The 17,698-nt window shown below is 38.1% G+C and overlaps 1 protein-coding gene across 1 annotated transcript in view; it reads right to left on the bottom strand.

The window, feature by feature from the left end:
- Positions 1-17,698, bottom strand: part of FAM199X (family with sequence similarity 199, X-linked) — a 38,085-nt gene that overhangs the window by 17,805 nt on the left and 2,582 nt on the right. Inside the window, exons 2-5 of the mRNA XM_074278026.1 lie at positions 9,054-9,273; positions 2,073-2,222; positions 1,563-1,724; positions 481-741 (exon numbers count right to left, since the gene is read on the bottom strand). Of these exons, the coding sequence (XP_074134127.1) occupies positions 481-741; positions 1,563-1,724; positions 2,073-2,222; positions 9,054-9,273 (793 nt within the window). The remainder of the gene's footprint in view (positions 1-480; positions 742-1,562; positions 1,725-2,072; positions 2,223-9,053; positions 9,274-17,698) is intronic.

The raw sequence follows: 17,698 nt of genomic DNA, 5'->3' as shown, positions 1-17,698 counted from the left end.
GGTTGCTGAAAGTATATTACAAGCCACATACTTAGAAAACCACGACAACTTTATCTGTTCTATTGTATGTCTAATTATTTTGTTAAATATTTCCCAATGTCATTTTAACTTGGTTCAGATGGATCTCTGGAAAATTGTGGGCTGTAGCCCATGCAACATATTTTGACATCTCTATTTTAAATGATGCTTCAAAAATGTGGCAATGGAGGTGAGGTAATAAACCCTTAAGGACAAAAAATCATTTTCCTGATTCTTTTGTAGAAAACAACATTATCAAGTGTCATGAAAAATAATGGTCTACTCCATAGAACATGCGATTTTTAACACTGCATCCAGCTCGTGCAACAAAACAGCCAAGCCCCTATCCTTGGAACTTAGTTTGCAAAACATCTCAATGAGTTCCAAGTTTGGGCACAGCGGTACTATTACTAACTACCAAAACCACAATAGGCCCTTGCACTTACCAATGGGACACTTTACCTTAGAATCTCGAATCCGCTCAGCTGCACTGGTAGATAGGTTGCTGTCACTGTGTGCCCGGCTCATGTTGGCACTTGAGTTGGAAGCGGAATTGCCCACACTGGAACCAGTACTGCTGGCAGAACTGACCATGCTGGCACTGCTGCTGCTGGCGCTGGCGCCGCTCACACCGCTGGTGCTGCCACAGTTATAGCTGCTTCTCTTCCAGGGTTCTCTCGTGGCCCGCTGGCGAGGCCCATGCTCCTTGATGTAATTTCTCACCTTGAAGTACACAGAGAAAAAATGGTTTAAGTCTGGGCCCTCAATGACCTTTCATCAACCCACTACAAAATCAAATCAGATTTCCATCCCAGTGTGTATTTAGCCAAATGTGCTAGGCACGTCCAAGGAAGAGGTTAATTTTTAAAACCAGAAAAAGTAGAAAAAAGAAAAGCATGAGTGTTTGAGGTTTCAAAAAAAAAAAAAACCTAACACATAGCTTGATGATCAAAAAATAAAAGCATTATCAGAGACTAATGTTTGTGGTATAAAACAGTAATTCTCAAAATGTGGTCTCAAAGGGTTGCCCTGGGAGATTTTTTTTTTTTTGGGGGGGGGGTCTTTGAGGTAAAAACATATTAAGATGTTTAAATTTCTGATATTGACAGGTATAACTCACATAAACATAAGTTACGGGGAAGAGAGGCCCTCAAAAAATTTTAACAGCATAAAGGGGTCCTGAGACCAAAAAAAATTTGAGAACCATTAATATAAAAAAGGTACCAAATTAAAAGGCAAGCTTCAGCTCTGCCTCTTACTACACATCTGACTTTGTGCCAGTCAATCTCTCTGAGCTTCCTCATCTTTAAAAGGGAGATAATACTATCTGACTTGCCGACTTTAAAGCCCTGGAGTAAAGATCAAATGACATGTACATACAACTTAGTAAACCATAATGTGCTATCTAAAAGCATAATTGTCATATCAATTGTAATATTTTAATCATTCATGTATATTTCCACAGAAATCTGACCTTTTGCATATTACCATTTGTGATTCTTTCTGATTACATCTACAGACATGAATTTTTTCCCCTCACATACCTGTTTGAGTTTTTCATCGGTGAGACAGTTCAGTTCAATAATAAACTCACTGTCTGTAGGGGAGATCTGTGCAGTGGGATCAATAATTTTAATGATATCAAGTTGTTCCCGAAGACCCATTTCAGTACTGACTTTACGACTCAAGTACTCAATATATTCAACCTATTTAATGAAAAAGAGTGTCGTTACTAAAACCTGTTCATGTTTAGTATATAATCCATGGATAGATATTGTGTCACATTTCAAAAAGTATTTTTCATTGCCATGTTTTGCTTGAAGAGGTCAGGTAGAGCTCCATCCCACTCCCCATTCCCCACCTCCCACAGATATCTAGGCTCTCATAAGGTTGTTGTGAACAAAGCACTCTGAAAGCCTGAAAGCTCTATGGACAACAAAAAGCTGTCTCTAAGGGCAAATTTGAGTTTGGAGTGCCTACATGCGCACTCCGCCTTTAGAGAGATATTCCACTGACCTTCACCTTTTAATTACAAATGGAGAAGAGAGTTCTACCTGCTCATCATTTGTCATGGCACTCCAGGGGAGCTCATCAAGATTTCGGTGTTTGTTTTTCTTCTTTGGAAGTAGGCACGGTGAGCTGGGAATGCTCGGGATGACATCAGAGAATACATCACTTCCACTTGCAATGTCACTGCCTGGTAACTTCAAAATGGGAAAAAAAAAAAGAGCCAAACTTTCAGTTCTGTAGGAACCAAGGGCCTGAGCAAACAAAATCAGTTCAATCACTCAATAAACATTGTGCCTACTATGTGCCATGTATTTCCCTAAGGTTAGAATGCAAAGAGGTAAAAGAACCAGCACCTGTTGTTAAAGAGCTTACAAGATAAATCTAATGACAAATAAAGGAACTCAGAATATCAATTTTTAGCCAAAATTTCAGACACCTGAACAAGAAATATAAGGTGGTTATTCAATGAGCCCGTTGCTGTAGTTTGATTTGTTAATATCATATGCAAGTTATTCTTTGAAAATAAGTGTGGAAAAAAAAAGAATAGTGCCCTAAGGGTGGGACATAGAAAGCTTTGAAGAAGATAAATATAATATCCTTATTACATATTATTCTCTAAAATTGAAAAGATTATCCCTACCAAGCTCCTCTTATAAAACAAACAGCTCTAATACTTAAACTAGGGAGTCTGAAGCAAAGAAAACCAATATAACCAAGAGATATCAATTCAAAAAATTTAAAATAATGTCCTGATCAAAAACCAGTAGTGAGTTCTAAACCTCACACCAAAATTATAGACCAAGGTTTTTGAATCTAGGGTACATAAATTTGTTTTAAAAAATTGTGACTTAACATGTCCTAGTTATGTGACCCTAGGCAAGTCACTTAACCCCAATTGCCTTAGCGCAAAAAAAAAAAAAAAAAATTGTGAGAACTGTATTTCAATGTAATTGGGTTTCTTTGCGACTCCATTCTACTAAAGCATTGCTGATAGATTTGTGAACTGATCTAACCAATCTGTAGTGCATTATGCCCAAAGGAATATAAAAGTGTACATATCATTTGACCCAGCACTATCACTAAGTCTGTATCCCAAAGAGATTTTTTTTAAAAAGGAAAATGATATATATTTTAAAATACTTCTAATATCTCTTTTTTTGTGGGGGTAAAGAATTGGAGAACAGCTGAACAAATTATGGTATAGGACTGTAATGGAATAATATTATGCAACGAGAAATGAAGAGCAGGATGCTTTCAGAAAAACCTGTAAAGACTTATATGAACTGATAGAAAAAAAGGTAAAAAGAAGCAGAACAGTGTACACAGTTACAGTAATATTACAAAGATGGTCAATTATGAATGACTTACCTATTATGAACAATACAATGATCCAAGATAATTCCAAAAGACTCATGATAAAAAATGCTATCTGCCTCCAGAGAGAGAACTGATGGAGACTGAATGAAGATGGAAGCATACTGTTGTGTTTGTTTTTTTTTTAAACTTTATTTTTCATGGAGTTTTTTATGTTGTTGTTGTTCTAAGACATGACTAATATGGAAATATGTTTTGTATAACTTCATATATAACCTATATCAAATTGCTTGCCTTCTCAATGAGAGAACGAGGAGTGAGAGAAAATTTGGAACTAAAAAATTTTAAAAACAAATATTAAAAATTGTTTTTCCAATATAAGTGGGAAAAATAAAATGATTAAAAGAAAAAATTTTAAATATGGCTTTGAGAAAGGGATAGCCAACCAAATGTATATGAAACATTAGTGTTTGGTGAACCTGCAGAAAAGAAAAAGTGACCAAAGGATTCACTATTTAACTTGGGAAAATTGCCTGGCAATTTGGTAGGAAAGGGCTTTAAATTCACATCTTGCAAAAAAACATAGTGACTTCCTGCAAAGTGATAGACTTAAAGATAAAAAACCACTATCAGAATACAGAATGACATATTTATCTGAATTGTAGAAATCTGAACTTTAAAAAATTCAACAAATAAAAAGGCAATGTTAGCAATAAAACTGATAAGCTTGACTAAATTAAAATATAAAATTGACTATATTAAAATATAAACTCAATCATATTAAAATATATGCTTTGTATAATATAGATCAATAATTTTAATACTGCTTATAATAAAATTTTATTAATAATCTTTTCATGGCCTAAATTTCTCCCTGTATCTCTCTTCTAATCAATAGATTGGGGGAAATATTTATAGTCATATTCACATACAAATATATGTCAGATAAAGATACATACACACACAAAATAGATATATATGACATATATATTTAAAGTATATATGAAATATGCAAGGTATATATAACTATCTTAGACATCTAACAGAAAAATATAGGATATCTAAAATATATAAATATACCATTATGACAAAAAAAAAAATCAAATTGGCAGCAGCACGCAGTCCACAATAGAAAATGGTTCCAGAATAAAAACAATTTCCAAACAGGAAACATTTTCTTACTTGAAAAATACCCAACTAACAATCAGAAAGCAAATGAAAGCAACTTTTAGATACTAACTTGTACTCATCGATTTAGAAGGGAAGGGAAAGAAGAAGAGGAAGGGGAGGGAAAGGGAAAAGACGGGAAGAGAAGAGAAGGAGGGAAATCATGAAGGAAGGGAACAAGGAAAGGAAAGAAGGAAAAGAGAAAGAAATAGGGCAAACAGGGGATGTGGAGAAACAGTTTAAGTGCTGGTAGAATCTCAAACTCATAGCATTTCTTGGAAAGCAATCTGGCAGCACTGAGCATCAGTCATAAAAAATAATAATAATCATATTATTTGACCAATCACTCAATTATTGAGAATGTACCTTGAAAGTGTAGCTAAAAAAAAAAATCAAGGTATTTTATGTCCCAAAAATGTTCATAGCAACATTATATGTAATTGCCAAAAACCTGGATGCAACAGAAACATGCAATGATAAGGGATGAAACAGACCAAGTGTGGCACATCAGTGTGAGGTCCTACTAGAGGCAGCCTAATGCAGGGGAAAGAGTACAGGCTTTGGAATTGGAGTGTCTACATTCTACAGCTTGCTTTGACCACCTGCTATTCCCTATGGGATCTTGGGTAAGTCACCCCATTTCTCTAAGACTCAATTTGTTCACATTGAGGGGGTTGGTCTCTATGACCTCTTCCCTATGACTTATAGTCCCTTCTCATTCAAGAGTTAGGATCCTGTGAGCTGAGTTCAAATGCCCCTTCTCCCTGGATGATTTTGAGCATCACCTAATCTCATCTGACAGGAGCTTCATCATCTGTAAAATAACAGGGTTAAGTTAGATGACCACTATGAACATTATGAATATTCTTGAATACTGAATATGAGTATTACACAACTATTAACATCAATATATGAGGAAGAAAGATATCCAGAAAAACCTTCCTGAAAGAATGCAAACAGAAGAAAGCAGAACCACAATGGGAAATCTCAGAGGTGGTAACTAAAAAATGGTTATACTTCATGCATAAAAGTTAAGCAACTTAAATATTAATAGCTGCTGAGAAAGTTTAGATGGGGGTATCGATGTTCAATACTCAAGGTTTTTAAAATGTTATTTGTTGAGTCCTTTATTTTCTATGTCACATTCACTTCCAAATATGTCTCTCTTCACTTCTACACAGTGAACAAAGCAAAACAAAAGCAGTTCGGCAAAACAAATCAATATACAAAAAGTGGGGGGAAAAAAGGAGTATGAAAAAACCAAGAATCACAATGATTTAAAAGGAGCAACTGAAAAGTTGTGACAATTTAAGCATCACAGCTGATTAAATAAAATAAAAATAACTACTGAGAAGTCTTTAATGAAAGATGTAGTAATACAAAAGGACTGGGGCATAAGTGATAATGCGCAACAAGAACCTGAGGTCTCAGGAACCCAGATGAGGGTGGAAGCCATGGTAAGAAGGAACAGGTGTTCATGGATAGGTCTGATTAATGCAGGAAAATTAACATGCACCAAATTAATGGATTGTATTTAATAGTATGTCAAACAATTACAAAGGAACCCCCTTTGTTGAACACGAGAAAATAACAATGAAATTTATATGAAAAAAGGGAAGTTTTTGTGATAAAAAAGAGCATCTATGGGGGGGAAGATACAATGTGAAGGGAGCAAAATCAGAACATCTGTACATAGTAACAGCACTACTATAAGATGATTAATTGTGAGTGACTTAGCTACTCTGATTAATACAATGATCTAAGACAATTCCAAAAGACTCGTGATGAAAGATGCTCACTCTCTCAGAGAAAGAACTGATGATTCGAACATTTTTTTCTTTGTTTTTCTTGCTTTTTTCCCCTTGGAACACAGCTAATGCAGAAACATGCTTTGCATGATTTCATGTTTATAATAATAGGTATCACATTTCTTGCCTTCTCGATGGGTAGGGATGGGGTCGGGAATTTGGTACTGAAAATAAATAAGTTTTTAAAGAAACAAAGGGAAGAAAGGCAGGCAGCAAAGAGAGTTGAATTTGAAGTCAGAGAACTTGGTTTCAATTCCCACTTCTGCTCCTTAGTACCTGTATGATCCTGGGAAAGTAAGTGACCGGTTTGGACTTCAGTTTTCTACAGATTTGAGAAAGGAGATCATAAATATCTAATCCAATCTCTTCATCATACATATAAGGAATGAGGAAAGAAGAAGTGAAGAGACTTGCCTGATCAGGGTCACACAAACTAAATCAGGAATTGAACCACAATGCTCCACATAACAGGACATGCTTGCCACATTCTCAAAACAGATTCATGTGCTCCAGAGACAAAAGAAACAGTACAGGGATGATGACAACAGTTTAAAATTTCATCAGTGTGGTCACTTCCCCAGTTCACTGTCTTCTTCCTCAGTGTAAGGATTGATAATCTGAGGTCTGTGGATTTCTTTTTTTTTTTTTAAATATTTTGCCAACTATTTCATTATTTGCATCTCATGGATTTTTAGGCATTTAAAAAATCCTGAGAAGATGATTCCCAGGCTTCACTACACTGCCAAAGGGGTACAGGACATAGCAAAAGGTTAAGGCCTCCTGTATCAGTACTATGGCCAAAACCATTTGTCAACATCTAGCAGAAAGATGGCACAATGGATAGAGCTAGACTTGAAGTCAGGAAGACCTGAGTTTGAATCCTGAAGAAGACATTTAGTAGCTTTCAGACCCTCTTTTTTAGTTTCAGATTCATCCCCATAAAGCAAGGATAACAATAGCACCTCTCTCTCACAGTGTGGTGAAGACTAAATGAGATAACACAGGTTAAAATGCTTTGCAAGATACCCTTTGACCCAGCAGTGCTACTACTGGGCTTATATCCCAAGGAAATACTAAAGAAGGGAAAGGGAGCTGTATGTGCCAAAATGTTTGTGGCAGCCCTTTTTGTTGTGGCTAGAAACTGGAAAATGAATGGATGCCCATCAATTGGAGAATGGCTGGTAAATTATGGAATATTATTGTTCTGTAAGAAATGACCAACAGGAGGAATACAGAGAGGCTTGGAGAGACTTACATCAACTGATGCTGAGTGAAACGAGCAGAACTGGGGGATTATTATACACTTCAACAATGATACTGTACGAGGATGTATTCTGATAGAAGTGGATTTCTTCAACATAGAGAAGAGCTAATCCAATTCCAATTGATCAATGATGGACAGAATCATCTACACTCAGAAAAGGAACACTGGGAAATGGGTGGAAACTGTGAGCATTTTTGTTTTTGTTTTTCTCCCCAGGTTATTTTTACCTTCCAAATCCAATTCTTCCTTTGCAACAACAACAAAATTCGGTTCTGCACATATATATTGTACCTAGGATATACTATAACATATTTAATATGTATGGAAATGCCTGTTATCTAGGGGAGGGGGTTGAGGGAAGGAGGGGAAAAATTCGGAACAGAAGGGAATACAAGGGATAATGTTGTAAAAAAAATTACCTATGCATCTGTACTGTCAAAAAATGTTATAATTGGGGCAGCTAGGTGGCGCAGTGGATAGAGCACCGGCCTTGAATTCAGGAGGACCCGAGTTCAAATGTGATCTCAGACACTTAGCACTTCCTAGCTGTGTGACCCTGGGCAAGTCACTTAACCCCAGCCTCCAAAAAAAAAAAAAAAAAGTTATAATTATAAAATTAATTTAAAAAGAAAGAAAGAAAGAAAAAGAAATGCTTTGCAAGCCTAAAGTGTTAAAGACTAGCTATAATCATCACCACTCCCCAAGTTCTCAGAGATGAAGCTCAGGAGCAGATGAGGTATTTTGCCCAATGGAGGCAGGTGCCTCAATTTGAGGGAGTTTGACTTCAGCTCTAGTTCTCTTTAATGAAAACCCACATTTCGATGGTGCTTGAAGGTTTGTAAGATGCTTAACATACATCATCTTATTTGGTCCTTGTAACAACCTCAGCAAGTGATAAGCCTTCTAAAGGCAGTGTGGCATTGTGGCATTGTGGCAAGCAAGCTGTATGGAGCTGGAGTCAGAATACATGGTTTGAAACTCTGCTTCTTCTACTCAGCATCTCCATGACTTCTTCTAGCTCCAATTCTACTTAATACTGTTTTGCACATTAGGTGATCCAAAAACTCTCAAGTACTTTAACTTAGTCTGTCTCAGTTTCCTCATCTGTAAAACGGGGATGATAATAGCACCTATCTTCTGGGGATGCTGTAGGAATCAAATGTAATAACATATCAAATACTTAGCAAATCTCAATGTGCCCTAAAATGGGAGCTATTATAATTATTATTTTCACATAATTCTCATCTGTGGTCCTTAGCCTAAGTGATTCCATATATAGTCCTATCATTATAACTATAACATCAAACAATATAAAAATTACAAAGATTACATCCTTGAATTAGGTTAGGATCTCAGATTCAAGAGACACCAGAAGAACTCAAGTTTGAAGTTAAGGTGAAAAGCAAGTGCCATCAAGGGAATCATATTTTGTGTGCCTGTTGATAAAGAGAAAAAAAAAAAAAAAAACATACCTGCCACTCAAACTCACTGTCTGACCAGTCCCAGTAAGTACTAATAGAAGAAGAGACATCACTGCAGACACTTCCTTCAGGGAATAAATCAAAAGATGTGAACTCCTGGTCATCTAACAGGGAATAACAATCATCCTGGTCACCAACAGAAACTGATGAAAAGAGCTCCTCGCTGCACTCTGAGCTCGCTACGCTGGTTCCGCAGGAAGTTAAGTTCCACCTGTATAAAACCCAACAAAAAGTAAATGAGTAGCAGCAACCATTTACAGCAAAAGGAGCAGTATTTTAATTCAGTACAGATATGCACACACATGTGTGCATCTCACAAACAGCCACAGCTTTATACACAACAGACCAACGTCTGATGAACTGAAGCCACATGCGGGATTTTTAGGCTAAGGTAGGCACAGTCAAGGAAAAACCTGACTTCAGAGTTTAAAGGACCCAAACCCAAAAGGTAACAATGAAACTACTGGGTTCAATTTAAGAGATATTTTTAAAAACAGACTATATGTAATATAATCATAGTGAAGTCAGATACAACTCTCCCTGATATTTTTTTTTTGTTTTCCTAATTTTTTTCTTATTTTTTTAAGCTTTTTTATTTTCAAAACATAGGTTTGGATAATTTTTAATCATAGCCTTGTTTCAGATTTTCCCCTCGTGATCTTTTTTGTATAAAGAAACATTTGTGTTTGTTGATATTTGTCAAATTCTTAATAATAAAAATACAAACAAAAAGAATTTACCCCCTTCATAAAAGATTCATCACTAAAAAGTGAACTTGGCATCTAAAAGTGCTGAAGGGAAAAAAAGTTTTATATGCAAAAACATAAACCCTATTTCCTTGATACCTGTGAATTTAGAATGTGATCATCTTCAGATTTTAATAAATGCACATTATTATGAGGGGAAACTGAGGTATGCACCAATTGAGAAATCAAGCAAATTATGAAATCATAGCTGTCAGTTAGAAATGGGCCTTAGAGGTCACCAAGTCCAACCATCTCATTTTAAAAATGAGAAAACAAAATCAGAAAAGGGTGACCCTGCCCAAGTAATTGGTCAGTAACAGGATTAGTCTTAGAACCCTGGCTCCCAATGCATTGTTTCACTATTTCAATCCCCCCCACCGAAAAAAAACACAATGAATTCCATGCCCCCAGAGTGCAAACATTTTTGTACAAAAAGAATTTCTATGAAAAACAGGCACAGTCGGAGTGAAACCATAGGGACTCTAAGGAAGAACTTGTGATTTCTAAGCACAGCTTTGCTAGTGACTCACTACAAGGCACAGCAAGGTCAGCAAATTCCTTTCCTTTTACCACCTACCGGTAGGGATGCTGTGAAGTTAATATTTGTAATAAGCTCGAGTCCTAGAATTAGAGAGTTTGTTTATAATATGTTACTGTATTCCAAAGGAGGCCCCCTTCTCAACAGATACTGACTGAAATTTGAGGGAAAATCAGAAAGTATGAAAAGATGTTCAAGCTCAAGACAAACATACCACTTTTTCCAGTTTAAAAAAATAAATACAAAAATGCTTCGCACCCCACTATTATTTGACACAGAACTGGAAAAGATAAACACAGCTATAAAGCAACAGAAGAACTAAAAGTATAAACATCTGCAAAAAGAAAACAAAACTTATCCCTATTTGCAGAAGATCTTAATGGCTTACTTAGAAAACTGAATCATTAAAGAAACGGAAATACTTAACAATAAAAAGTATATAATATATTAAATAAAACTAAACTAAATCGAATTTTGGAGGAATATGATGGAAAAAAGTAGGAATGAAGGCCCAGAATTAGCAGATCTCAACTGTAACATAAAAAGAGTAATCATCAAAATCATCTAATACTAACTAAAAAACTGAAAAAGAGATCACGGTTACAGGCTAGATAAGCAATAGCAACAAGCATTTACTGAGTACCTAGACAATGGAAATACAAAGGCAAAAAGGGAATAGTTCCTGCCATCAATGGGCTTATGACACCTAAAAGCAAACACTGTATCCTAATGCTCTGCTCAGAATCACTTCAGTCCCCTTTCCTTTTCCCTCTCAAAGGGTTGAGGATCAACTAGTAAAAGTTTGTGATGGGGTCTAATGCTCTGTCAGTCACTAACCCACAGGGAATGGGCAGCATGTGCTGAGCACTAAGCCACAAACTTATAAAGGCAAGGCTATTTAAAATGGAAATGGGGGCAGCTAGATGGCACAGTGGATACAAGTCAGGAGGACTTGAGTTCAAATTTGGCTTCAAACACTTACCACTTACCAGCTGTGAGACTCTGGGCAAGTCACTTAACCCCAATTGCCTTGGGGGGAAAATAAAAATCAAGAACATATAAAATGGAGTTCCAAATGTATGAAAAAGCAAAATTCATGAGGTGGTATTTAACTCAATAAGCTACCGGAAAAGAAATCTTCTTAGCAGCCGTAAGAACAGTAAAGACAGCCTTAGGAGAGATTTTGAGGATGTGGCAGTTTAACATGAAATTATTTGGGACATTTTTAAACAGTAGGCTATGAACTAAAGAACAACCTTAGAAGGAATGACAGAGCAGCTATCCATGCTGGGCCGCTGAATCTTTCAAGGTATGATCAATCAATTAGGTTCTGAGACCTAATTTCTTCATTGTAGATAGGCAGGAGTATGAAAAGCACATAGTTCTCTGAAGGCCTGTATGAAATCATTATTAATCCATAGTTTCAAAATTCCTAAGCCACAGAAAAGAGGCAGTGTGGTAGTCAAAACAGAATTCATCACAAAACCTGGACTGATGTCCTGACATTTCCAAGCTATATGACCAGCAAGTCACTTTGCCCTGAGTCTCAATTTCCTCACCTGCAAAATGGGGATAATAAATCTCTACTAACTATAGCACAGATTGTTGTTTGGGGGGGAAGGAATTGGTTCTTACTGCTCTAGCAAAGTGTCTTTGGCCTTGGCTGTATGAGTTGTAAATAAGGTACAATCCTTCTACACAGTTTTCACAATTTTCTAATGTTAAAAGATTCATACATACATGAGAAATAAAGAGAATAGTTTTAGGGGTGATATTCTTTTACACTAGAAAATCTTTCCTGGCAAATAAAACATGTAGTACATAAGAGTACTTTAAAAAAAAGTGATAGCTGAAGGGAGAAAAGAAATCAAGAGATTCAAGTTCAGGGCACTGAGCACTAATAATGCAGACTGATGCAATTAGGATATTCCATTGGAATATCTGAAATAGGACCAGAGCCTAAGACTGCACTGAAGTGCTCCATGATGGTCCTTTCTCTTTCGCGTCTGCGTGTGTGTGTAAAGGGGGAACAAATAATAATGATTCTATAGCACCTCAAATGCTTTTGAAAATGGCAAAACTGGGCAGCCAGGAAGACGGGAATGTCCCCAGACACCTTGAGCTATCCTTCATCTCCCTCAGATAGGAAAGGAAGGTTAACATAGAATACTGCAAAGCAACAGGATCCCTGACACTCAGAAGGGCAAGGTATGTACACTAAAAACATTAGTCTTCAAGTGTGAGCAACTCTAGGGAGCAGACAGTGGGTGAGAGTGCAAATCTTGGCAGAGATACCTGAGTGGATTGCCATTTCCTTCTCCTGCTCATTTTATAGATGAGGAAACTAAGGCAAACAGGGTTAATTGACTTGCCCAGGGTCACACAGCTAGTGAGTGCCTGAATTCAGAAAAATGAGTCTTTGGCACTCTATCCATTGCACTACGTAGCTGCCCATCAACCCATATGGATTTAACGATCATCTCTAAGCAATTCTTAGATGGATTTGTCCAGCCTTAACCTATCTTTTCACATCCAGGCTTGCAGCTCCCAACTGCATATTGGACATTTCAAACTGGAAGTCTTGTAGAGATTTATGGAACTCATTATTTCCAAAAGTGAATTATCCTTCCACAAAACCTCCCCTGTTCCTAACTTGCTTAACTAACTCTTTCACCCTGCCCCTCCCACCAATATCTATTCAGCTGTCAATTCTTGCCATTGTCACCTTCAAAATTTCTCTCTCGAATATGCCCCCATCACCTCACAGCTGGACTACTGCAATAGTCAACCGGGTAGTCTCCCCTCCACAAGTCTCTCCCACCTCCACTCTATCTTCCACTCGGCTGGCAAACTGATTTTCCTCAAACACAGGTCTGAACATGTTTATGTCTCTTGCCTGCACAAACCAAGTCAATTAACTCCAGGGGCCCCCTATTGGCCCCAGAATCTAATACAAAATATCTTCAGTTTGGCTTTCAAAGTCCTTCTTAACCTGACCCCCTCCTACTTCTCTAGTCTTCTTAGACCCCCCCTCAAACTCTTTGATTCACACACACTGGCCATCTTGCTATTATAGGACATTCTATCCCATGGCTCCAGGCATTTTCACTGACTGTCCTCCCAACTTGAAACATTCTGCTTCCTGGCTTCTTTTAAGTTCTCAACATTATCCGTGGTATCTCCACTTAGAAGACAACTAGATTTTGAGGCAATTAGGTGGTACAGTAGATAGAATGCTTGTCCTGAACTCAGGAACACCTTAGTTAAAATCTAGTCTCAGATACTTCCTAGTAGCTATATGAGCCTGGCAAAAACACTTAACCTGCCTCAGTTTCCTCATCTGCATCACAATAGCATCTACACTGAAGGGTTATTATTGTGTTGAGAATTAAATGAGATAATATTTGCAAAGTGCCTGGCACACAGTAGCCACTCACTGAATGCTTGTTCACTGAATGGTTCCGCGTTTAGTACTTTGGTCATTCTGGGCTTCTTTTTAGACAAGTGCCAATTTCAAAGGGCATGACAACTGGGGTTTCTCCAATCTCTCCTTTCTCAGATCACCATCCCCCAGTTAATGCTCTTTCTTTCCTCAGATTACTTTGTATTTAAATACCTATGATGTAATCTCCCCAGTAGAACATAAGCTCCTTGAAAGCAAGAACTGTTTTATTTCCTTTTTAACTGACTTAATAAATATTGAATTTTGAACTAGTCAGAGAAGGGGAGGCTTGGAGTGGCTGGCAGCTCTTGAAGGATGGGGGGCAGAGGAAAAAAAGAAGAGGGAGGGTTTTCCAGATGGAGACCAGGCTAGTAAAAGTCTGAAAGCTTAACTTGTATTTCAGAGAGCAGTCTAACCCAGCTGAACTATATTTCGAGGGGTGAGGAGATGGTAGATAAGTCCCTTTAGGTCAAACTGGAGATAATCCTGGAAAGGCAAAATGGAAATACATTATGTATAGCCCTGAATCCAGCATTAACAAATTTAGGCTTTATACTCCAGGCAGTGGGAGCCATTAAAGGTGGGTTCTGTTTTGGCAGAGAAGTGATATGCACCCTTTTAGGAACTTGAGGAACACTGGTTTCCAAACAAAAGCAATCAAAATGGATGATTAGATTCAGAGAATGCAGAGATTCAAGAGAATCTATATAAGATCAGAAGTGTGAAAACGAAGGCACAGAAAACCAATGTCAGCTAAGTAGTGAGGAAAGGAGCCAAGATTCAAAACCAGGTTGGTGGCTTCCCAAAACACTGCTTTTTCCTCTGGTTCTTCCCTGTACATTATCCCTCAAAGTCTCAGGCAAACTAGAGGTGCTTGTTATTCCACATGCCTTCTTTCTGTTTTAATCAGGCACCAAGCATTTATTAAGCACCTACTGGGTACCAGGCACATCAGGATTTAAAGAAAGATTCAAGCTCACAGTCTAATGGGAGAGATAACATTTAAACAACTATGTGCAAAGAGGATATATCCTGGATATACGGGAGATAATCAGCAAAAATAAGGCACTAAGATCCCATGGCTAATAAGTGTCTGAGATTGAATTTGAACTCAGGTCTTCCCTACTCCAGGCCCATTGTACTATCTGCACCTTCCAGCCACCTCAAAAATTTAGTTACCTTCAAACCCACTAATAGCATCTGCCTCGGAGGGTTTTGATGAAGTGAAAATGAAGTAATGGATGTAAAGCATTTTGAAAATCCTCAAGAACAAAATAAATATCTGCTCTAAGGCAACAAGTGTTAGAAATTGCAAGCAGAGCTGGGATTACTGTCTGGTCATTTTTTTTTTTGGTAGTTTTGTCTTCCACGGTTATATAAGCTCTATAAATGTTACCTATCATTATGCCTACTTAACTCAACATAATTTGTGCCTTGTTCCCACAACCAGAACGCTAGTCCCTTGAGAACAGCTACCATTTTGTGTGCTCCCCACAGAATCCAGCACCACTAGTAGCTCAGATATAGGAGGCACTCAAATATATGTTGACTGGGGGAAAAGTGGTAAATTGTTTCATTTGCCTGTCATCACATGGAGAGCTGCTAAATACACCAGAAACAAAAACTAGAACTTTTGTAATCTCCTCTCCAATTTTCTTAGACCTTGATATCCTAACACCTTATTACTAAGAGGGAATGTATTCACTAACAAATCTGTATCTTTACAACTGATACTATCCTTGGCTCCCTTCCACTGGGTATGCTAAAAAGCAAACAACTTGTACAAGGGGAGAAGGCGGAAGGGATGGAAGATGAGATACCTTGGACTGCTGGAAGGACCCAAAGTAATTGATAAAAAAAAAAAAAAAAGATCTGGTTGAAAAAAAGAGTGGGAGTCTTTATTCTGCAAATCTTTAGCAGAAGGGAGAGGTCCTGAACTGCGTCAAGGTCAGAGAAGACTCCCTGCTAATAGCACAGTTCAGGCAGAGCTGTAACATCAATAAGAGATTTAACCCTGTGTTTGTCACAGACATTCAACTGAGAGACAGCTGTATCACAGAAGATTGCTAGCTGCTGTCTGAAGAAAATCCCATGCCTGGTGTACCCCAAAGTTAGGAACTCTAGAGCCCAGAGGTGACAAAGGGCTGATGTCCATATGTTGGGTGGAATGTTCCTGACAATAGCCTTGATGAGCCGAGTGCCCAAGAGCCATGGCGCCTGGACGTGGCTCTTGTCCCAGTATCTGTTTTTTTTCCTTTGAAGTTCTCCTTGCCCTGGAACTTACTGCTACTTGTGGAGAAATCTCTGCTCTGTCCTGGGTTGCCAAACCATCTGAGAAAACAAGGCAATAGCCATTTGTTATTACTGAAGGTTCAGGACTGTATCTGAAGGTCACTCCTCTCTGGAACTTACTCCCACATATGCAAACACTGTCGACTTCACCTGGGTACACAAAATCAGGATAAGTAACAATCCCTCAGCCTCCCCTGTCCAACAGCCACCAGGCCCCACAAAGAACCAAGAGCCACATGCAGGGTATCTTCTGAGGCTGCACCATCTTTTCTCGCTTTGGGATAAGGCAAAGGAACTGCCCAGGGCCAGTCAGGCTCACGAGACCTGATCACCAGATATTTATCACCCTAACACACTCTCCTTTTGGCTCAAACCATTTCTCCCTGTTGTCTGACAGAGTCTGGAGTATAATATTCCATTGTCACCAGGACCCTGAAGAGTGGGACCCTTGGCCAGCTGCTGTTTCCTATATCCTTTTGATCTAGTGTGATTCAAAGGTGCCATCTTTTGAGAGATTATCATCCCTTTTCCTCTACTATCACTATACATAGTCTCATCCCTTAATTCCTTTCAGTCCTGTATTTCCCCTAACCATTTCTACTGTGCCCTATGGGATTCTCATTGTATCATTAATAAACTCTTCATCCTAGATCTCCTCTTCTCAAATTCTATTTCCTGATACGTAGAGAAATCTGGCTGCTTCAGGAATATACATCTCTCTTCAACTCTAGATACTCCTCTCATGTGCCTGGTCCACTAAGCAAAAAAGAATAGCCACATTTCTTGCTCCTAGATGCCACCTCTGGATCGTCCTTTTGCCAGACCTCCTTTGAGGTTGTCTTTATTACATGGTTCAAACCTAATGTACCATCTATTCTGGTACATTGCATGTCAGAATTTCAGCATTCCAGAACCCAGTGCACCCCTGAAAAATGATGCCCCCCAACATACCTGACATCATTCCTTTTAGGTACTCTACATTCTAGCCAAACTGGCTAACCTCCCACTCACGCTCTTGATAACATCCCTTTCTATCTGCACTGAGAGTCTGACCACTACATCATTCACTCTCATCTTCATCCTCTTATCTCCTGGCTCCTTTCCTATTACCTACATGCCCAGGTCTCTCCCTTAAAAATCCTTACTCATTCCTGCTACCTCAAGCTATTTCTTGTACTACTTCTCTCTTTTGTAATCAGTTAGCTAGTGTCTTCTAAATCTCATTTCTAGATTAGTCTCCATTTCTTCACCTCCCACTCACCTTTTCATGCCTTATTCCCTCCAGGTTTCTGACCCTACTACTTAATAAATTGTCCTCACCAACGTCACCAATGATCTCAAAATCTGACGGCTTGTTCTCATTTGTCTCTTGCCTTTGAATTCTCTGAGGCTTTTAGGATGGTCAACTACATTCTCTTAGAATCTCTCCTCCCTTGGCTTCTCCAATATAACTCTTTCCTTATTCTTCTCTCATCTACTTAACCAATCTCCGTTTCCACTGCTATCTCCATCCATCTCCTATCTACCAAGAATGAGTATTCAGCAAGGTTCTACCCTGTGCCTCCTGTATCCATATAATTCTCTCTCTCTCTTTTTTTCCTGAGGCTGGGGTTAAGTG

This window comes from Sminthopsis crassicaudata, chromosome X, assembly GCF_048593235.1.
Source record: "Sminthopsis crassicaudata isolate SCR6 chromosome X, ASM4859323v1, whole genome shotgun sequence".
In the NCBI taxonomy this organism is placed as follows: domain Eukaryota; kingdom Metazoa; phylum Chordata; class Mammalia; order Dasyuromorphia; family Dasyuridae; genus Sminthopsis; species Sminthopsis crassicaudata.
Note: the sequence above shows the minus strand (reverse complement) of the source record. Positions and strands in the feature narration are given on the sequence as shown.